Genomic DNA, 19773 nt, shown 5'->3' with positions numbered 1-19773 from the left:
TATTTTTGGTGCACCAAAAAAACAAAGTAGCGACTTCAAAACATTGCTTCAGGAAGCTTCAGAGCGTTATGAATTAGTGTGTCGAATCATGATTCAGATCATGTGTCAAACCGCCAAACTGCTGAAATCACGTGACTTTGGCGCTCTGAACCGCTGATTCGACACAAAAGATTCATAACGCTCCGAAGCTTCCTGAAGCAGTGTTTTGAAATCGGCCATCACTATATAAGTCGCTATTTAGTTTTTTTTTGGTGCACCAAAAATATTCTCGTGGCTTTATAATATTAATATTGAACCACTGTACTCACATGACCTGATTTAAATATGTTTTAGTACATTAATGGATCTTGAGAGAGGAAATGTCATTGCTGGCTATGCAGGCCTCACTGAGCCATCGGATTTCATCAAAAATATCTTAATTTGTGTTCCTGAAGATTAATGAAGGTCTTCCGACATGAGGGTGAGTAATTAATGACAGAATTTTCATTTTTGGGTGAACTAACCCTTTAAGCGCTAATTTGTTTTCTTACACATTATACAGTAAGCTTTGCGTATTTTAAATTAATAACATTCGTATAGACCTTAACTGACCCGATTTATCACGACACCGTCAAGACATGAAGTAGTTACTTGCATAGAATCAGCATTATCAGCTGATGGCATATCACATGCTCAAGCTAAAGTTAAAAGAATACGATCAATAGTGCATTGTAGTGGCTTCGTAACGCAATAATAGCGCGTCGACTGCGCATGCGCGCGTATTGCCTTCAGAGGGCGCTGTGGGATCTGTGCGTGTTAACAAGTATAATTGTTTATATCTGTGAACTCCAAGTGACTGGTTACTGGCATACGAAAAAAAAAAATCTGCTTTAGCAATCTCTATGCAGTAATCATCATCGACTGTGATTGGTCTATTCTAACCAGCGGTGAGAAAAGTAACACGCGACGCGTGACGGGACTCTCTCTTCTGCAGCGGTCTGGATAATTTTACACCAGTTATAATGACGCAGAAAAACTTTACAAGATGTTGAAATGAAAATCAGACGTAAATGTGAGAAATATTATGTACTATCTGACAAGTTTCGAGCCGCCCGTCGCTGAAGCATCTGGAGCTCCGTGTCTCTCTCTTCTGCACGCCCATTCGGGTGTATGAACGGCTGAGCGCGCGGGTGACAGCTGTCATCAGATCGGTTCCGCAGCGGACTCCTCATCATGTCTCTCGGCTGGTCAGCGAACGATCACAAGAGCTACTCGAACCCGCCGACGGCCGCCGTCAAGCGGGCGAGAAACGACTCAGGGAACAAAGTCACGGTAGTTCTGGGAGCGCAATGGGGAGATGAAGGCAAAGGAAAAGTTGTTGATTTACTGGCGACGGAGTCCGACATCGTGTGCAGGTGTCAGGTAATACGGTGAAAAGATATAATAAATCATAAATATATAACGATTATTAATTGAATTATATTTTTAAAACTTTAAATACATATATTTTTTTTTATTTATTTTATACATATTTGAAATGTAGTCCAAAAAAGTCACAAAAAAAGTTGAAAAGTCATTATTTGCAATAATTTCATTAACAGTAACTATAAATAATAATACTTAAAATGTAATAAACTAATTAAAATTGTTATTATGAATTCATATAAATAATATACTAGTATTAATTAAATCTTTTTAGTTAAATTAGTTTATATTATGGAAAGTTATGCTGAATATGTCTATAAAAATACAACTTTATAGAAATATCATGTTTATCACATATATACTTTTTATTTCTTGTTTGAGGTCGTCTTTATTTTGATAATGTAATGTTTTCGACTTTAGTTTGAAAAATTTATTGCATATTCAGAATTGCTGGAGTTAAGAATTGGCCCTTAAGAAACCCTTAACAGTCTAAAACTAACCTGAAAATGAAGGGAAGTGTTAAAATCAGTGTTTATTGAGTGGTTACGGAAATATTCAGATTCATTATCATTATTAATCACATGCAATTTCTTCAAAAATCTGATCTGATAATGGAGGGAAGTGTTAAAATCTGTGTTTATTGAGTGGTTACGAAACTATTCAGACTCATTATCATTATTAATCACATGCAATTTCTTCAAAAATCTGATCTGATAATGGAGGGAAGTGTTAAAATCAGTGTTTATTGAGTGGTTACGAAACTATTCAGACTCATTATCATTATTAATCACATGCAATTTCTTCAAAAATGCAATGGCATTATAGCTGTTCAGCCCAATACTTTCATTCGTGCCAGTCTGAATCTCCCTGAATGTCAGTCCCAGAATTCCTCCCTGCCCTTCGCTGAACTCCGGTCACATTCCCGGCGTTACTGGACATGTGAGAAGGGCACAGTGCTGGCCATAGAAGCCCGGCGCATATAAGTGTCTCAGACTGGAAGCTTGTGTTCTGCTTTGGACACAGTGTGTCTGAGTAAAGGGCAGGCCCTCTGGATGCTGGAGTCATGTTTCCAGGTCTCCCTTCTGAAGAAAATAAGATTGTAAATTTGGACCTTGAACCTTTAAGTTGTTGATGTTGTTTTGCACTAGGTTTCCGTTGACTTGCATGAGGTTTACAAAGCAAACGAGTGAGTTTTTGTGTCTCTCCACAGGGAGGAAATAACGCCGGTCACACAGTGGTGGTGGATGAGAAAGAATATGACTTCCATCTTCTCCCTAGTGGAATAATCAGCACCAAATGCATATCATTCATCGGTGACTGACTGCAGTAACTTTGCTGGATAAATGTAGTTGCATTTGACATATTTAAAGAGATAGTTCACCAAAAAAAAATGGAAATTCTGTCATCATTTACTCACCATCATGTCCTTCCAAACCCTTAAAGGGACAGTTCACCCAAAAATAAAAAATTATCCCATAATTTACTCACCCTCAAGCCATACTAGGTGTATATGACTTTCTCCTTTCAGGAGAACACAATCAAAGTTATATTAAAAAAATATATAATGGGAGTGAATGGGGGCCGAGATTTTGAAGCCCAAAACAAGTGCGTCCATCCATCATAAAAGTAATCCAGGGATTCATACAAATAGGGCTGGGCAACAAACTCAAGCTTCTCCAACCTTTCTCTTTAAAAACTCTCATTTAAGACTTTTTTTAAATCTATCCTCTGCGCTTCTGCATTCATCAAGACGTACTTGCATTTGGCCATTGCCAGTATTATAGTTTATAAAGTTGTAAATACGGATATTTTTCTTGCAAAAACCCATCGCTTCACTTCAGAAGGCCTTCATTAACCCCTTGGAGCCGTATGGATTATATTTATGATGGATGGATGTGCTTTTTTGGGCTTCAAAATCTCGGCCCCCATTCACTCCCATTGTAAAACTTGGAAGAGCCAGAATATTTTTAATATAACTCCAATTTTGTTTGTCTCAAAAAAGATAGTCATATACACCTTGGATGGCTTGAGGGTGAGTAAATTATGGGATCATTTTCATTTTTGGGTGAACTATCCCTTTAAGACTTTCATTCATTTTCGAAACTTAAATATTTTTATTGAAATCTGGAAGATTTCTATCCATCCGTTGAATATTCACTCAAAACTTCCATAAAGTAAATCCAAGTCTTCTAAAGAGACACTTTATATGATTGAATTTAGGCTTTTATTCATATAGAAACATTGACTCAAATATCGTAAAAAGCTTAAATTAAATCTACGATCTCTTGTTTTGAAGTGTCAGAGTTTTGGATGAATAACGGAGTGTTAGAAATCTCTCAGATTTCATCAAAAATGTCTTCATTTGTGTTCTGAAGATGAATGAAAGTCTCATTGGTGTGGAACAACATGAGGGTGAATTTAATGATTTGAGTGAACTGTCCCTTTAAGAACTCTTGTCACTGTTTTGCATATGATCAAATCTGATATTTTCAGAGATTATAAAGTTTAAGACAGTAGAGTTGACACGTGTGCATCCGTCTGCAGGTAATGGCGTAGTCATTCATCTTCCAGGATTATTCGAGGAGATTGATAAGAATGAGAAAAAAGGTAAAAACACATTTTTTTGTCATACAAACCAGACTTACACAAATACTGTTCACTATCAGGAATAATTTTTTTTTTTTTTTAAATGATAAGGGCTGAAAGGATGGGAAAAAAGACTGGTCATCTCAGACCGGGCTCACATTGGTAATATAAATATCTATAATGTTTTTTAGGATATATTGAATACTGTAATGGTGGAAAGTGATCTTCTGATTCTATTTGTGTCAGTATTTGACTTCCATCAGGCCGTGGACGGACTTCAAGAGGTTCAGAGACAAGCTCAGGAAGGAAAAAAGTAAGTTTGTACTGGTGGATCAACAACCATTCTGTTCAAGACACTTTCTTTCCATAAGTACAAAGTACCAAAGTAGGCCATTTTTAATCAATCAAATGTCTATATTCTCCCTTAAAATGGAGATTTGGGCCTGGTGTGAGCTTCTTGATCAAACACATGCTTTAATATGCTTGGCTGGATGATCAAAACTATGAAAAACCCCATAGACTTTCCACTGAGGGGGTCAAAACTTTTACACATTAACTCTAATTGAGTATTTAAGCTGCATCTATCACTACCAAAGACTAGCAACTAGCTTAGGACATGTTAGCAATGTGCTAAAACATCTTAGCAACATGCTAATTCAACATGCAACCTAAGGCATGCTCTTACTGTATAAGAGCACACCTTGGTCAAAGCTGCTTTGGCACAATCTGCATTGTAAAAAGCGCTATATTTGACTAATGCATACAAACAACATGCTAATTCATGTTAGCAATATGCTAAAACATTAGTAATATTCTAAATCATGCAAGCAATGTGTTAAACATGATATCAATGTACTAATTATGCATTTTCCTTCAGGTCAGTCCTATGTTCATAATAATAAATCTGTTTAAATGTCCTCTGCGATAACTTGTCCTTTTAACAGTTTAAGGGTTTTTCCCGTGACTGACAGCGCTAGTCAAAGCATTTGTCAGGTGCATCTTGTTCCGTGTTCACAACAATTCAGTCTTTTCAATGTAAAAGTCTTCGCTACTGACTGACACACTCATAAAGACAGTCTTTGTCGCCATCTAATGGTGTAATAATGTAACTTCTGTTGCTGTTCACAGTCAGGGAATATTTTTTTCCGGCGGAAGGAAGGCTTTAGTGAAAGTTTACTTCATGAAAGTTGCATTGATACATATTTTTGGCTTTAATAAGCAATAAGGTACTAAGGCTAGTGCTGTATCGTGAATAATTCACGGCTGAAGGGCGTTGTTAGGCTTGACCCAGCACAGCCTCTCGTACCTTATTGCTTACTTAGCTACTTGTTAAAACATGCTAGCAACATGCTAATTCAAGCTAGCAATATATTAAAACATTCCAGTAACATTCTAATTTTTGCAAGCAACATGCTAAAACATGCTAACAAAACATGCTAATTCATGTTAGCAATATATTAAAAAATACCAGCAACATGCTTTTTTTTGCTAACAGCATGCTAATTCATGATAGCAATATAAAATACATTAAAACATGCCAGCAACATGCTAAAACATGCTAGCAGCAACATGCTAATTCATTTTAACAATAAATTAAAAAATGCCAGCAACATGCACATTTTTGCTAATTCATGTTAGCAATATATTTAAACATGCCAGCAACATGGTAATTTTTGATAACAACATGCTAATTCAAGCTAGCAATATATTAAAACATTCCAGTAACATGCTAATTTTTGCAAACAAAATGCTAAAACATTTTAGCAAAACATGCTAATTCATGTTAGCACTATATAAAAAAAACAGCAACATGCTATTTTTGCTAGCAGCATGCTAATTCATGATAGCAATATTAAAATACATTAAAACATGCCATCAACATGCTAATGTTGCTAACAACATGTTAAAACATGCTACCAACATGCTAATTCATGTTAGCAATATATTAAAAAATGTCATCAACATGCACATTTTTGTTAATTCATGTTAACAATATATTTAAACATGTCAGCAACATGGTAAATTTTGCTAACAACATGCTAAAACATGTTAACAACATGCTAATTCATGTTAGCAATATATTAAAACATGGCATCAACATGCTAATTTTTGCTAGCACATGCTAATTCATATTAGCAATATATTAAAAAATGCCAGCAACATGCAAATTTTTGTTAGCAGCATGCTAATTCATGTTAGCAATATATTTATACATGCCAGCAACATGGTCATTTTTGCTAACAAAATGCTAAAACATGTTAGAAACATGCTAATTCGTGTTAGCAATGTACTAAAACATGCTAACACTATGCTAATGTAACCGGTCCTTTTTGACCCACTCCGAGTGGGATTCGAACCGGCATCTCCGGCATGGTAGGCAATTGCATTACCGCTGACAAGGACGCTAAAGACTGCAGCTTCTAGCGTCAGTCACTAGTGCACCTCTTGAGGCACTAGTGCACAGCTCTCACTTGCTTGCCTGTTACACTAATTCATGTCAACAAGGTGTTTAACATACTAGTAACATGCAATATAATGCTGACACATGCTAACAACATGATAAAACATTCTAGGAAGCTTATAAAACTTTCAAACTTTCAGACAAGGCTTTGCCAAGCCAACATAACAGTTTGTCCTGATGAATTTTTATTCAGTCCTGCAGTTTGAAAACTGGGTTGCAATTATTGCACTTATTAAATTAATAATAATAATAATCATACATTTTATTTATATTTATAGAGCACCTTTCTTTGCTACAAACATCAATAAATAAATGTAAAAAAATTAAAAAATGTCAAATAAAACCACTCATAATATTTTATTTAACCTTGATGATCAACATTCTGACCTCTAAAAACTATGTTTTTAATAGTTGTGGATGTTTTATATGTTTTTTTTGCTGATTTTAACCGTGTTTATGTCACAGCATAGGAACAACTAAGAAAGGCATCGGGCCCACATACGCCTGTAAAGCGTCTCGCACTGGGCTTCGCATCTGTGACCTAATGGCTGATTTCAACGAGTTTTCTACGAGGTAAATAATCGTTCTAATGCTGGTTACATCAGTAACCAGCGATCATCTGAAATGTTCATATCTTACTCCTACAGGGTGAAGAACCTGGTGCAGCAGTACCAGTCGATGTATCCCACCCTTAAAGTGGACGCCGAGAGCGAGCTGAAGAAGCTAAAGGTCAGTGTTAAACTGGAGTCACATGCGGTATATGTTACTCTCGCTGTCTCTGATCCGCCCTCTCCGCTCGCTTACAGGACTACGCTGAGAGGATCAGACCTCTGGTCAGAGATGGTGTCTATTTCATGTATGATGCAATTCACGGACCCTCAAAGAAAATCCTGGTGGAGGGGGCCAACGCTGCCCTCCTTGACATTGACTTTGGTAAGGACATGTTGCCGCTTTGTGTTCGCATACTTGGGATGTTGTTTTTGTGCTCTACTAGAACAGGTTTTCCTGCTTGAATGTTGATTATTCTCCTCATATTCTCCATTGTTGCAGCTCCTCTCTTCCCAGTCTGTCAGTAACGCTCTGTTTAGTTCCTGTCTCTATGAAGCCCCTCCTTCTGAAAAGCACAATGTGCTCTGATTGGTCGGCTGGAGCAGTGTGTTGTGATTGGTGTTTGGGAAATGCCCCGCCCCTTATCATAACCACCAGTTTCAACACACTACTAACTAACTCAACCAAGCCCCTCCCCTTTATTCTGCGCATAAATTATTTAAATGAGGAATATTGTGAAGAAAACTCAAAACTACAATGGAGTTCAGAAACACTGATATAGAGCTGAACTGGAACTTTGCAGAGTTTTTCATGCTCAAACAGCAACATTACACACTAAAGGAAGATGAAGATGGAGAAAAGCAGAATAGCTCTTCTTTGAATGGTTGTTTGCCTTCTTTCCAGGAACATACCCATTCGTGACGTCGTCCAACTGCACCGTGGGTGGCGTGTGCACCGGTCTCGGCATCCCTCCCGCAAACATTGGCGATGTGTATGGAGTATCGAAGGCCTACACCACTAGAGTCGGGATAGGAGCCTTTCCGACTGAACAACTCAATGTAAGAGTCGGATTGACTGTGTGAACTCAGATTGAAACTGGCAACTTCAGCAGAGTTATGATAGTTAACTAAAACTATAACCATAACAAAACATAAAAAATTCTACTTGTATTTCAGCTAGTTGCCAAGCAGACTTATTATAGTTAAAGGATTAGTTGACATCAGAATGAAAATGTCCTGATAATTTACTAACCTCCATGTCATCCAAGATGTTCATGTCAGTGGAAAAGAAATGAAGGTTTTTGAGGAAAACATTCTAGAATTTTTCTCCATATAGTGGACTTAATCATGTTGGACGTAATCATGTTGGAAAGATCACACGTGACGTAGGCGGAAGTATCGAGCAAGTTTTTACAAAGTGAACATGAAAAGACCAAGTCAAACGCCCTCTACAACAAAAGGTAAAACAACAATGAGAAAATGTACTTCCCCCTACGTCACACGTGACCTTTCCAACATGATTATGTAATGCGTGGCGCATCACAGAGCAGTGCAAGACGAGAATTTGTGGTTAAAAAGTATATAATTTTTTATTTTTTTAGAAAATGTCAGATGGTTTCTCTAGATCAGACTCTTATTCCTCGTCTGGGATCATGTAGAGCTCTTTGAAGCTGCACTGAAACTGACATTTCAACCCATTGAACCCCACTATAGTGGAGAAAAATCCTGGAATGTTTTCCTCAAAAACCTTCATTTCTTTTCCACTGAAGAAAGAAAGACATGAACATCTTGGATGAGTAAATTATCAGGAAATTTTAATTTTCTTAAGTAAATTAATCCTTTAACGGAAACTATTTTTAAAAAAATAATATAAATGTTAACTGAAAAAGAATAGGCAACATTTCTCATTATCATTTAGTTCAATTTAATGTTTCAAAATAACTAAAATTAAAAATGAATAAAAGCTATATAGATATATTTTTAGAAACAAAAACTTAAGGAAAGTGAGAAAAACACACAAAGAAATTCCTAAAACTTTAACTAAAATAAAACTAAAAATGGAAAATTATATTAAAATTAAATTAAAATATTAATAAAAACTATACTAGTATATTAACAATACCAAAACGCTGTGTGTTTAATCTGCATCATAAACTACAAATTCCACCACAAAAAACACTAATCTGTTCTCGTTCATGATAATATGATCTGATGTTTGCTTCAGTTATATTTAGATTGTGTAACTTTCACACTTGAACGTTTGGGTTTAGTGGATTTGCCCTTTTGAGCAGCTGTGCTGTAGCCTGAACTAGAAGTGCTGAAACACCGTCACATGAACACATTCATCAGACAACAAACATTCCTGTAATCCTAATGAAACTGATGTGGAGCACAGAAAGAGAAATCTGTAGATTGTCTTGATCTATCTTTAATTATGCTTAATTTAAAGTCATCATGAAACGTCTTTTCTTCCCTATTGTGCTCAGAGTGAAGCGCTTCGCAAACAAGAACAAATGTAGGGCAGGGCTTGATTTAGTCTGTGGGGAATTGATCGGATGGTTGTGGTTTGCTGTTCGTGGATCTCATGTGATATTAATGCTATCCTGGTTCAAGATTAAGCATCTCACCTGTGTTGGTCTCTTCACAGGCCGTTGGTGAACTGCTGCAGACCAGAGGTCACGAGGTGGGCGTGACCACAGGCAGAAAGAGACGCTGTGGTTGGCTGGATTTGGTTATTCTCAAATACGCTCATATGATCAACGGATTCACTGCGTGAGTGTTTCGCTCCCGTGTATGAGTGTGTTCAGTGACATACTGAACTATACTGAATACTGGGTTTAATATTTTATGATTGTAATAGTTGTTTTCTGTCTTTCTTCAGCATTGCTTTGACTAAATTGGACATCCTTGATGTTTTGGATGAAATTAAAGTGGGCGTGGCTTATAAGATCAACAGCAAAAGAGTCCCATATTTCCCAGGTAAAATTAATTAGATATTTCGTATAAGTGTTATGGGCAGTGTTGTGAAGTAACTAACTAAAACTAGTGACACTACTGCTGTCATTTTAGTCAGCTGGTTTGTTGGTTTGAAACGGGAAAACAAAGCTTTTCGAAACTTTGAATCAGTTCCGCAAACACAAGCATAAAACACCTTTTACAAACACATAGCAAATGTTTTAATGAAAGTGTATCTATTAAATACAATTAACAAATTATCTAATACTATTAAATATTAAGTGTCTGTATAATATGTGTTATTTCATTAAATTGCGGGGCTTGTTTTATGGAGATCTTGGTTATTCAGGCCAATAAGAGACTATTAACCCAAACTCTTCCTTTTTAATATACAAATGTGTCATTAAAAATGCCAACAAATTTATTTAAAAAAAAATATATAAATAATATATTTATATTATGTATATATAAATATTTATACAACAGTTTTGTCTGGTTCTTATGGAAGCCCGTTTCCGCCAAAAAAAAAAAAAAACCCAATTAAAAAAAAAAAAAAAAAAAAGCCACTAAAAAAAAAGAAAAAAAAAGATTAATTGCGACTTTTTATCTCAGAATTGCGAGTTATAAAGTCAGAATTCTGAGATATAAAGTCGCAATTGCGTGATAAAAAGTCAGAATTCTGAGATAAAAAGTCGCAATTGCGTGATAAAAAGTCAGAATTCTGAGATATAAAGTCGCAATTGTGAGTTATAAAGTCTGACTTTTTATCACGCAATTGCAACTTTATATCTCAGAATTCTGACTTTTTATTACGCAATTGCGACTTTTTATCTCAGAATTCTGACTTTTTATCACGCAATTGCGACTTTTTATCTCAGAATTCTGACTTTTTATCACGCAATTGCGACTTTATATCTCAGAATTCTGACTTTTTATTACGCAATTGCGACTTTTTATCTCAGAATTCTGACTTTATAACTCGCAATTGCGACTTTATATCTCAGAATTTTGACTTTTTATCACGCAATTGCGACTTTATATCTCAGAATTCTGACTTTTTATCACGCAATTGCGACTTTATATCTCAGAATTCTGACTTTTTATCACGCAATTGCGACTTTATATCTCAGAATTCTGACTTTTTATCACGCAATTGCGACTTTATATCTCAGAATTCGGACTTTTTATCACGCAATTGCGACTTTATATCTCAGAATTCTGACTTTTTATCACGCAATTGGGACTTTATATGTCAGAATTCTGACTTTATAACTCGCAATTCTGAGATAAAAAGTCGCAATTAATCTTTTTTTTTTTTTTGTGGCTTTTTTTTTTTTTTTTGCCGTTTTTTTTTTTTTTTTGTGGCGGAAACGGGCTTCCATAGGTTCTCGAATCTGATTGGCTGATAGCCATGCAATATTTCAGTGATAACAGCACTCCTACTGCCTTTTCACTGTTTGTATCACTCCGCTTGAAGTGACCGTCATGGCGGCCGATCAAATCAACTGTAATTTTTACAAATACTACTTCTTGTACCACGAACTGTAGTTTTAATAGTTTTTTTAGGCGAGAATGTAGTTGTTTATACTCATATTTAATAACAGCACCTACTTTACAATTTGTTTTGACGTTTTCGGAGATGCGAGCTTGAGTGCGTCAGCGGCCGTTCAGTGCTTCTGTAACCGCCGAGAACAGCTTCATCTCGGCCAGTGCCTCGGGGATTTGCCGCTGGCTCTTATAGTAATTCAATTTGAGTACATAGAACAGGCAATCTTTGGTCTTATTAATCTATTATTTGTTCCAGAGCAAGTCGAATTGTGCTATATTAAATTTGATAATAATAAACGTTACGTTACATCCTTATATAGCATATTGACTACAACTAGACAGGACATATCAGACTCTTCTCCGCTCTTTAAATACGTAAAACATTAAACTTTATAAACATATGGTTTTTTGAGTAAAGAAAACGCTTTACAATTTTTCTTTCAAACATCAGATCTTTTATTTACCTTTGCATTGCACAGAGATGTCCAAACTGCGTGCGCACTTCATTCACGAGGTGAGGCGGATTAATGAGGCTTGATTGACAGTTTGAGGATCCAATGGAGTTAGGAGGTTTTGTCACAAGCTCTTTAAAATCCTTTTCATTCGTTAAATATTTGTAAAAACCACATACAAGGCTAAATGGTGACCTATTTTTATTTTTATTTTTTTTAATAACTAGTGCTTTATGTTTGATTGAACTGTACAATTGTGCTTATATGTTGTTCAATAAATATTATTTTGTATAAATATGTCCATTAAGTAATATGGATTGAGTGAAAGTTACATTAATACGCCATTAGATGGCGGCAACACTTTACAGGAGAATGAGTCAGTGAAGCACAAGAGACTTTTAAATTGAAAGGAACTTTTGCAAAAGGAAGTTGTTTTAGCTGTGGTGTTATGGATGGAAAATTCCCAAAGCTAAAAAAAAGAACAAATACAAAGATCGCTTACTTCAGCGGACATTCAAACGGACTTGTATAAAGAATGTAATATTATGGACATCGACTTGAAGAATGAATGTAATGCAATATACCAGACACAGGTAATAGCTACTCTCTCTCTCTCTCTCTCTCTCTCTCTCTAATACTGTAGAAAATTCAATGTGTTTCAATGAAGCGACTCAACGTTCCTTCGTTACTAGTTCTGAAGTGACGTTTTAGAATTAGTAACGGAGGCTTGGTCCAACTGTCAAATTGAGTTTTGAATCCGTGGCGGAAGGAAGTAGTGCTGCACAAAAGAGGGTTTTAAAGACACTCCGTTGTTATACTTGTTTATTTACACACTCGTGCCGTCGAACTGTTGTATAAGCGCAATATCACACTCGTAGCTGTGCGATATGGCTGTATATCAGCACGCTGTGATTAGCTGATATACAGCCATATCGCACGGCTACTCGTGTGATATTGCTCATATATATTTAAAACAGAAATTATGATTCTCCCACGATTCTGAACAGATAACTAAACAAAATAACATGTAATTTACTACAGATTCTGACAAAATGTTAAATGCTGCAGTCTATTAATGAATTATGTAATGTATCAAGTGAAGTCTTTATGAGTCATTGAGTCATTCATTCAAGAGATTTGTTCAAAAGAATCTTATTATCGAGCTAAATGCTGCGTCCCAATTCGCATACTATCCGTCCTAAATAGTATTCGAAAAAATAATTAGTATGTCCCAAATCGTAGTATGTTGAAATGAGTATTCCAAAGATACCCGGATTTTCTACTTTTTCCGGTTAGAATTCGAAGTGCAAATCCGTGCACACTTCTAACCACTAATATTGCCCATAACACATTGCGCTGTGGACGAGGATTCGATTAGAACTACAAATACGAGTAAAAAGTGTTAAAAAACTACAAACATGACGGATGTGCGAGACCAACGGTTAAGTCAAAGTCAAGTCAAATTTATTTATATAGCGCTTTTACAATTGGTAATTGTTTCAAAGCAGCTTTACATATTAGAAGCACAGAAAAAAGGGAAGTGGTTAAAAATAAGCTGTACAAACAAGCGTGGTAATATGTAACATATACAAGATGGTGCTACATTAAGCCAATGTCTGCTGAATTCCAGGGGTGGAAAAAACCCCCTAGGAGAAAAACCCAGCGTGCTAGCACTGGGAAAAAAGTCCTAGGAGGGAAAAAACCCCTTGGAAGATATATATATGTAAATGTATATGGAGATCAAAATCTGAATTATTATAGAGATTAAAATAGATTATATATAAATATATACGGGGATACGGGGATTAAAAATCTGAATTATAGAAGCAGAGCGGTTAAGATAAAGGGGCTTGAATGATTAATACTCAGTATCTAACCTGATGAAAATATGTTTATTAAATGTTATCCACATTATATTTCATCTGCAACAGCATTGTGAACTTTTATAACGATGCGTTTGGTCATTAATTTTGACCAAAATTTTAATAAATGCATCATTATGCAAAGACGAGGAGAGTTATTGCATGAAAGACCCATGACTGGCAGATCAACGTGCGACTACATTTATCTCTGAAATGGTAGGAAATTAAATTTAAATAAATGTGGAGGATTTTAACTGTGACAAGATGATTGACAGGGTAATTTAAACAGTTACAGGTTGCGTAACTAAGCGACAGAACGTACGTTAATGACGCAGTTATGACGAGGTAGTATGTCCCAAAGCTTGTCTACTCTTCTGCTACACACTCAAAAGTATGTACTTTTTCTTTACAGAAACAGTACATACTTTTAGGACGTAGTATAAGTAGGCGAATTGGGACGCAGCAAATGGTTGTTGTTTTTTTACTGGATGAATCAGTGTTTTTGAACAAATCTCTTGAATGAATGATTCAGTGACTCACTCATAAAGACTTCACTTGTTTCATTACTGGATGAATCAGAATTTCTGAACGAATCTCTTGAATGAATGATTCAATGACGCACTCATAAAGACTTCACTTGTTTCTTTACTGGATGAATCAGTGTTTTTGAACAAATCTCTTGAATGAATGATTCAGTGATTCACTCATAAAGACTTCACTTGTTTCATTAGTGGATGAATCAGTGTTTTTGAATGAATCTCTTGAATGAATGATTCAGTGACTCACTCATAAAGACTTCACTTGTTTCATTACTGGATGAATCAGAGTTTCTGAACGAATCTCTTGAATGAATTATTAAAATTTGAATTATTATATCACAGAAATAATGATACTATGTGGCTAAAAAGACTGTTCGTGAAGCTGTTTCATATCTATTCATGACAACGGCTCTCTCTGGCTCGACGGCAGTGCAAACGCAGATTTGAATATTCCGGTGTGATTTTGTCAAAGGTTTAATAGACACAGCCAAATCATTCTCATTTAAGAATAAGATTGTGTGAGTATTCGAGATCGCAATCTTTTAACGATTAATCACGGCACTCTAGTTCAGAGATCATCGCCCTCTAGTGGTTATCCACTGAAATTTCGAAACGTTTCAAAACAGTTACGACGTAACAAACCCTGAAACCACATGACTTTGGCAGGTTGATATGCTGGTTCGAAACCTTTGCTTCGCAAAGCTTCATATGTTCGCTTCTTATGTTCACTTTCAGCCAACATGGAGGTTCTGCAGAAGGTGGAGGTTGAATATGAGACTTTTCCCGGATGGAAGTCGGATACTTCAGCGGCCAGGAAATGGAACGATCTTCCTCCTAAAGCTCAGAACTACATCCGCTTCATTGAGAATCACATTGGTGTTCCTAGTAAGTTATTCCACACTATATAAACCGCAATACAACATCAATCTGTGCATTAAAACTCATGTTTGATTCTCTTCATCACAGTTAAGTGGGTTGGTGTTGGGAAATCCAGAGAATGTATGATCCAGATGTTCTAGGATCATGAAGATTCAGCATCTGAAGACGATCAGCACAGTGGGACTTTTGTTTTTACTGGTTGGCATTCATTTATCCAGAAAACTGATGGAAGATCAACTCTGAATGGCTATTCATGTCCTGGCATTATAATGATCTTTCTGTCTGTCTCTCAGATTGACTGTTGATCTTCACCACACGTTTACAACCTTCTTTAATAGTGCAGTTTTGAGTTTTTGGGATTCAATTTACCCTGTTTGTCAAAGTGGCATTTCATTATGTTGCAAAATTGCACTGTATTGTTTCCAGTGTTCACATGTGAGATTAAAACTGTGCAAAGAGTTTTTTTGTTTTTCATTTGATCCAAGCATTTGATTTTCTGCACTGAATAAGATGGTGCTGCTCTTTAAAAGGATGTCTTTCCATTAAAACAGATGTGCCAAATTGATTTAGCAGATTTATTCATAGGCTCCTTCAGTCATATTAAAGGTTCCCAGCGTTTTGTCTGATGTCAGATATAATTAGGTTAGGCCGACCATTAGCCGCGTCAGAAATAGATTGGGATAGAGAACACTGTGTTCTTCTCATGTATGCCAAGATGATCTGATCTCAGAGGAACTGTAGTACCATTACAATCCCAGAACAACTATCTGTGGAAATGAATTCAGTCAAGATCCAAACGTGACTACAAATGCTTCAGGAATAAGGTAAAGGGCAACTTTTGGCCCTCTAGCGGCTAAAAAACAAAACGGAATGCATTTTGCGGAAGAACACTTTTGGTTGTGCTTCGGCTCTGCATGACTGTGCGGATGAATATGACGCTTTAAAATGAACTCTTCTTTATCTGTTCAATAAAATACCTTATATAAAAACAACATTTCAAATCCCTGTCTCATCTCCAAAAAGCCAAGCCAATGTTGATTCTTGTTTTATTATGAGCTCTTTCACTGTTTCACTCGTTTGTTTAAAACATTTGTGACAAAAGGGCTGCATCTGAAATCGTATACTTCCCTACTATACAGTATGCAAAAAACAGTATGTGAGGGGCAGTCGTGGCCTAATGGATAGAAAGTCGGACTTGTAACCCAAAGGTCATGGGTTCGAGTCTCAGGTCTGGCAGGGATTGTCGGTGAGGGGAGTGAATATCCAGCGCTCTCTCCATCCACAATACCACGACTGAGGTGAGACCCTAGAGCAAGGCACCGTACCCCCAACTGCTCCCCAGGTGCTGCAGCAATAGCTGCCCACTGCTCTGGGTGTGTGTTCATTGCTGTGTGTGTGCACTTGGATGGGTTAAATGCAGAGCACAAATTTCACAAAAGTTTGTCACATTGCAATCTACTATATTGCAGTGAATCGACGCAACAAAAGGGCTGTGTCTGAAATCACATACTTCCCTATTATATATTAGGCTGTGATGTGACAAAATGGCTGCATCTGAAATCGTACACTTCTCTACTATGTAGTAGGCGAAAAACAGTTTGTGACAAAAGGGCTGCGTCCGAAATTGCATACTTCCCTACTATATAGTAGGCTGTGATGTGACAAAAGGGCTGCGTCCAAATTCACATACTTCCCTACTTTAGAGTAGGTGAAAACGGTTTGTGACAAAAGGGCTGCGTCCAAAATTGCATACTTCCCTACTATATAGTAGGCTGTGATGTGACAAAAGGGCTGTGTCCAAAATCACATACTTCCCTACTTAATAGTAGGTGAAAACAGTTTGCGACAAAATGACTGCGTCCGAAATTGCATACTTCCCTATTATATATTAGGCTGTGATGTGACAAAAGGGCTGCGTCCAAATTCACATCACTTCCCTACTTTATAGTAGGTGAAAACAGTTTGTGACAAAAGGGCTGCGTCCGAAATTGCATGCTTCCCTATTATATATTAGGCTGTGATGTGACAAAAGGGCTGCGTCCAAAATCACATACTTCCCTACTTTATAGTAGGTGAAAACAGTTTGTGACAAAAGGGCCGCATCCGAAATTGCATTCTTCCCTATTATATATTAGGCTGTGATGTGACAAAATGGCTGCATCTGAAATCGTACACTTCTCTACTATGTAGTAGGCGAAAAACAGTTTGTGACAAAAGGGCTGCGTCCGAAATTGCATACTTCCCTACTATATAGTAGGCTGTGATGTGACAAAAGGGCTGCGTCCAAAATCACATACTTCCCTACTTTATAGTAGGTGAAAACAGTTTGCGACAAAAGGACTGCGTCCGAAATTGCATACTTCCCTATTATATATTAGGCTGTGATGTGACAAAAGGGCTGCGTCCAAAATCACATACTTCCCTACTTTATAGTAGGTGAAAACGGTTTGTGACAAAAGGGCTGCGTCCAAAATTGCATACTTCCCTACTATATAGTAGGCTGTGATGTGACAAAAGGGCTGTGTCCAAAATCACATACTTCCCTACTTAATAGTAGGTGAAAACAGTTTGCGACAAAATGACTGCGTCCGAAATTGCATACTTCCCTATTATATATTAGGCTGTGATGTGACAAAAGGGCTGCGTCCAAATTCACATCACTTCCCTACTTTATAGTAGGTGAAAACAGTTTGTGACAAAAGGGCTGCGTCCGAAATTGCATGCTTCCCTATTATATATTAGGCTGTGATGTGACAAAAGGGCTGCGTCCAAAATCACATACTTCCCTACTTTATAGTAGGTGAAAACAGTTTGTGACAAAAGGGCCGCATCCGAAATTGCATTCTTCCCTATTATATATTAGGCTGTGATGTGACAAAATGGCTGCATCTGAAATCGTACACTTCTCTACTATGTAGTAGGCGAAAAACAGTTTGTGACAAAAGGGCTGCGTCCGAAATTGCATACTTCCCTACTATATAGTAGGCTGTGATGTGACAAAAGGGCTGCGTCCAAAATCACATACTTCCCTACTTTATAGTAGGTGAAAACAGTTTGCGACAAAAGGACTGCGTCCGAAATTGCATACTTCCCTATTATATATTAGGCTGTGATGTGACAAAAGGGCTGCGTCCAAAATCACATACTTCCCTACTTTATAGTAGGTGAAAACGGTTTGTGACAAAAGGGCTGCGTCCAAAATTGCATACTTCCCTACTATATAGTAGGCTGTGATGTGACAAAAGGGCTGTGTCCAAAATCACATACTTCCCTACTTAATAGTAGGTGAAAACAGTTTGCGACAAAATGACTGCGTCCGAAATTGCATACTTCCCTATTATATATTAGGCTGTGATGTGACAAAAGGGCTGCGTCCAAATTCACATCACTTCCCTACTTTATAGTAGGTGAAAACAGTTTGTGACAAAAGGGCTGCGTCCGAAATTGCATGCTTCCCTATTATATATTAGGCTGTGATGTGACAAAAGGGCTGCGTCCAAAATCACATACTTCCCTACTTTATAGTAGGTGAAAACAGTTTGTGACAAAAGGGCCGCATCCGAAATTGCATTCTTCCCTATTATATATTAGGCTGTGATGTGACAAAATGGCTGCATCTGAAATCGTACACTTCTCTACTATGTAGTAGGCGAAAAACAGTTTGTGACAAAAGGGCTGCGTCCGAAATTGCATACTTCCCTACTATATAGTAGGCTGTGATGTGACAAAAGGGCTGCGTCCAAAATCACATACTTCCCTACTTTATAGTAGGTGAAAACAGTTTGCGACAAAAGGACTGCGTCCGAAATTGCATACTTCCCTATTATATATTAGGCTGTGATGTGACAAAAGGGCTGCGTCCAAAATCACATACTTCCCTACTTTATAGTAGGTGAAAACAATTTGCGACAAAAGGACTGCGTCCGAAATTGCATACTTCCCTATTATATATTAGGCTGTGATGTGACAAAAGGGCTGCGTCCAAAATCACATACTTCCCTACTTTATAGTAGGTGAAAACAGTTTGTGACAAAAGGGCCGCGTCCGAAATTGCATTCTTCCCTATTATATATTAGGCTGTGATGTGACAAAATGGCTGCATCTGAAATCGTACACTTCTCTACTATGTAGTAGGCGAAAAACAGTTTGTGACAAAAGGGCTGCGTCCGAAATTGCATACTTCCCTACTATATAGTAGGCTGTGATGTGACAAAAGGGCTGCGTCCAAATTCACATACTTCCCTACTTTAGAGTAGGTGAAAACGGTTTGTGACAAAAGGGCTGCGTCCGAAATTGCATACTTCCCTACTATATAGTAGGCTGCGATGTGACAAAAGGGCTGCATCTGAAATCGTACACTTCTCTACTATGTAGTAGGCGAAAAACAGTTTGTGACAAAAGGACTGCGTCCGAAATTGCATGCTTCCTTATTATATATTAGGCTGTGATGTGACAAAAGGGCTGCGTCCAAAATCACATACTTCCCTACTTTATAGTAGGTGAAAACAGTTTGTGACAAAAGGGCCGCGTCCGAAATTG

General features: G+C 37.1%; 1 protein-coding gene across 1 annotated transcript; it reads left to right on the top strand.

Annotated features, from left to right (window-relative positions):
- The first annotated feature begins 1111 nt into the window (after positions 1-1111).
- Positions 1112-16177, top strand: adss1 (adenylosuccinate synthase 1). The gene is made up of 13 exons (XM_067367110.1): positions 1112-1401; positions 2615-2717; positions 3949-4011; positions 4102-4152; positions 4237-4303; positions 6917-7024; positions 7099-7180; positions 7258-7384; positions 7904-8058; positions 9647-9771; positions 9881-9978; positions 15091-15240; positions 15322-16177. The coding sequence occupies exons 1-13, from the start codon at positions 1213-1215 to the stop codon at positions 15372-15374; spliced, it is 1371 nt and encodes a 456-aa protein (XP_067223211.1). The 5' UTR covers positions 1112-1212; the 3' UTR covers positions 15375-16177.
- The last annotated feature ends 3596 nt before the right edge of the window (positions 16178-19773 follow it).

Source organism: Chanodichthys erythropterus, chromosome 18 (assembly GCF_024489055.1).
Source record: "Chanodichthys erythropterus isolate Z2021 chromosome 18, ASM2448905v1, whole genome shotgun sequence".
NCBI classification, from domain to species: domain Eukaryota; kingdom Metazoa; phylum Chordata; class Actinopteri; order Cypriniformes; family Xenocyprididae; genus Chanodichthys; species Chanodichthys erythropterus.
Note: the sequence above shows the minus strand (reverse complement) of the source record. Positions and strands in the feature narration are given on the sequence as shown.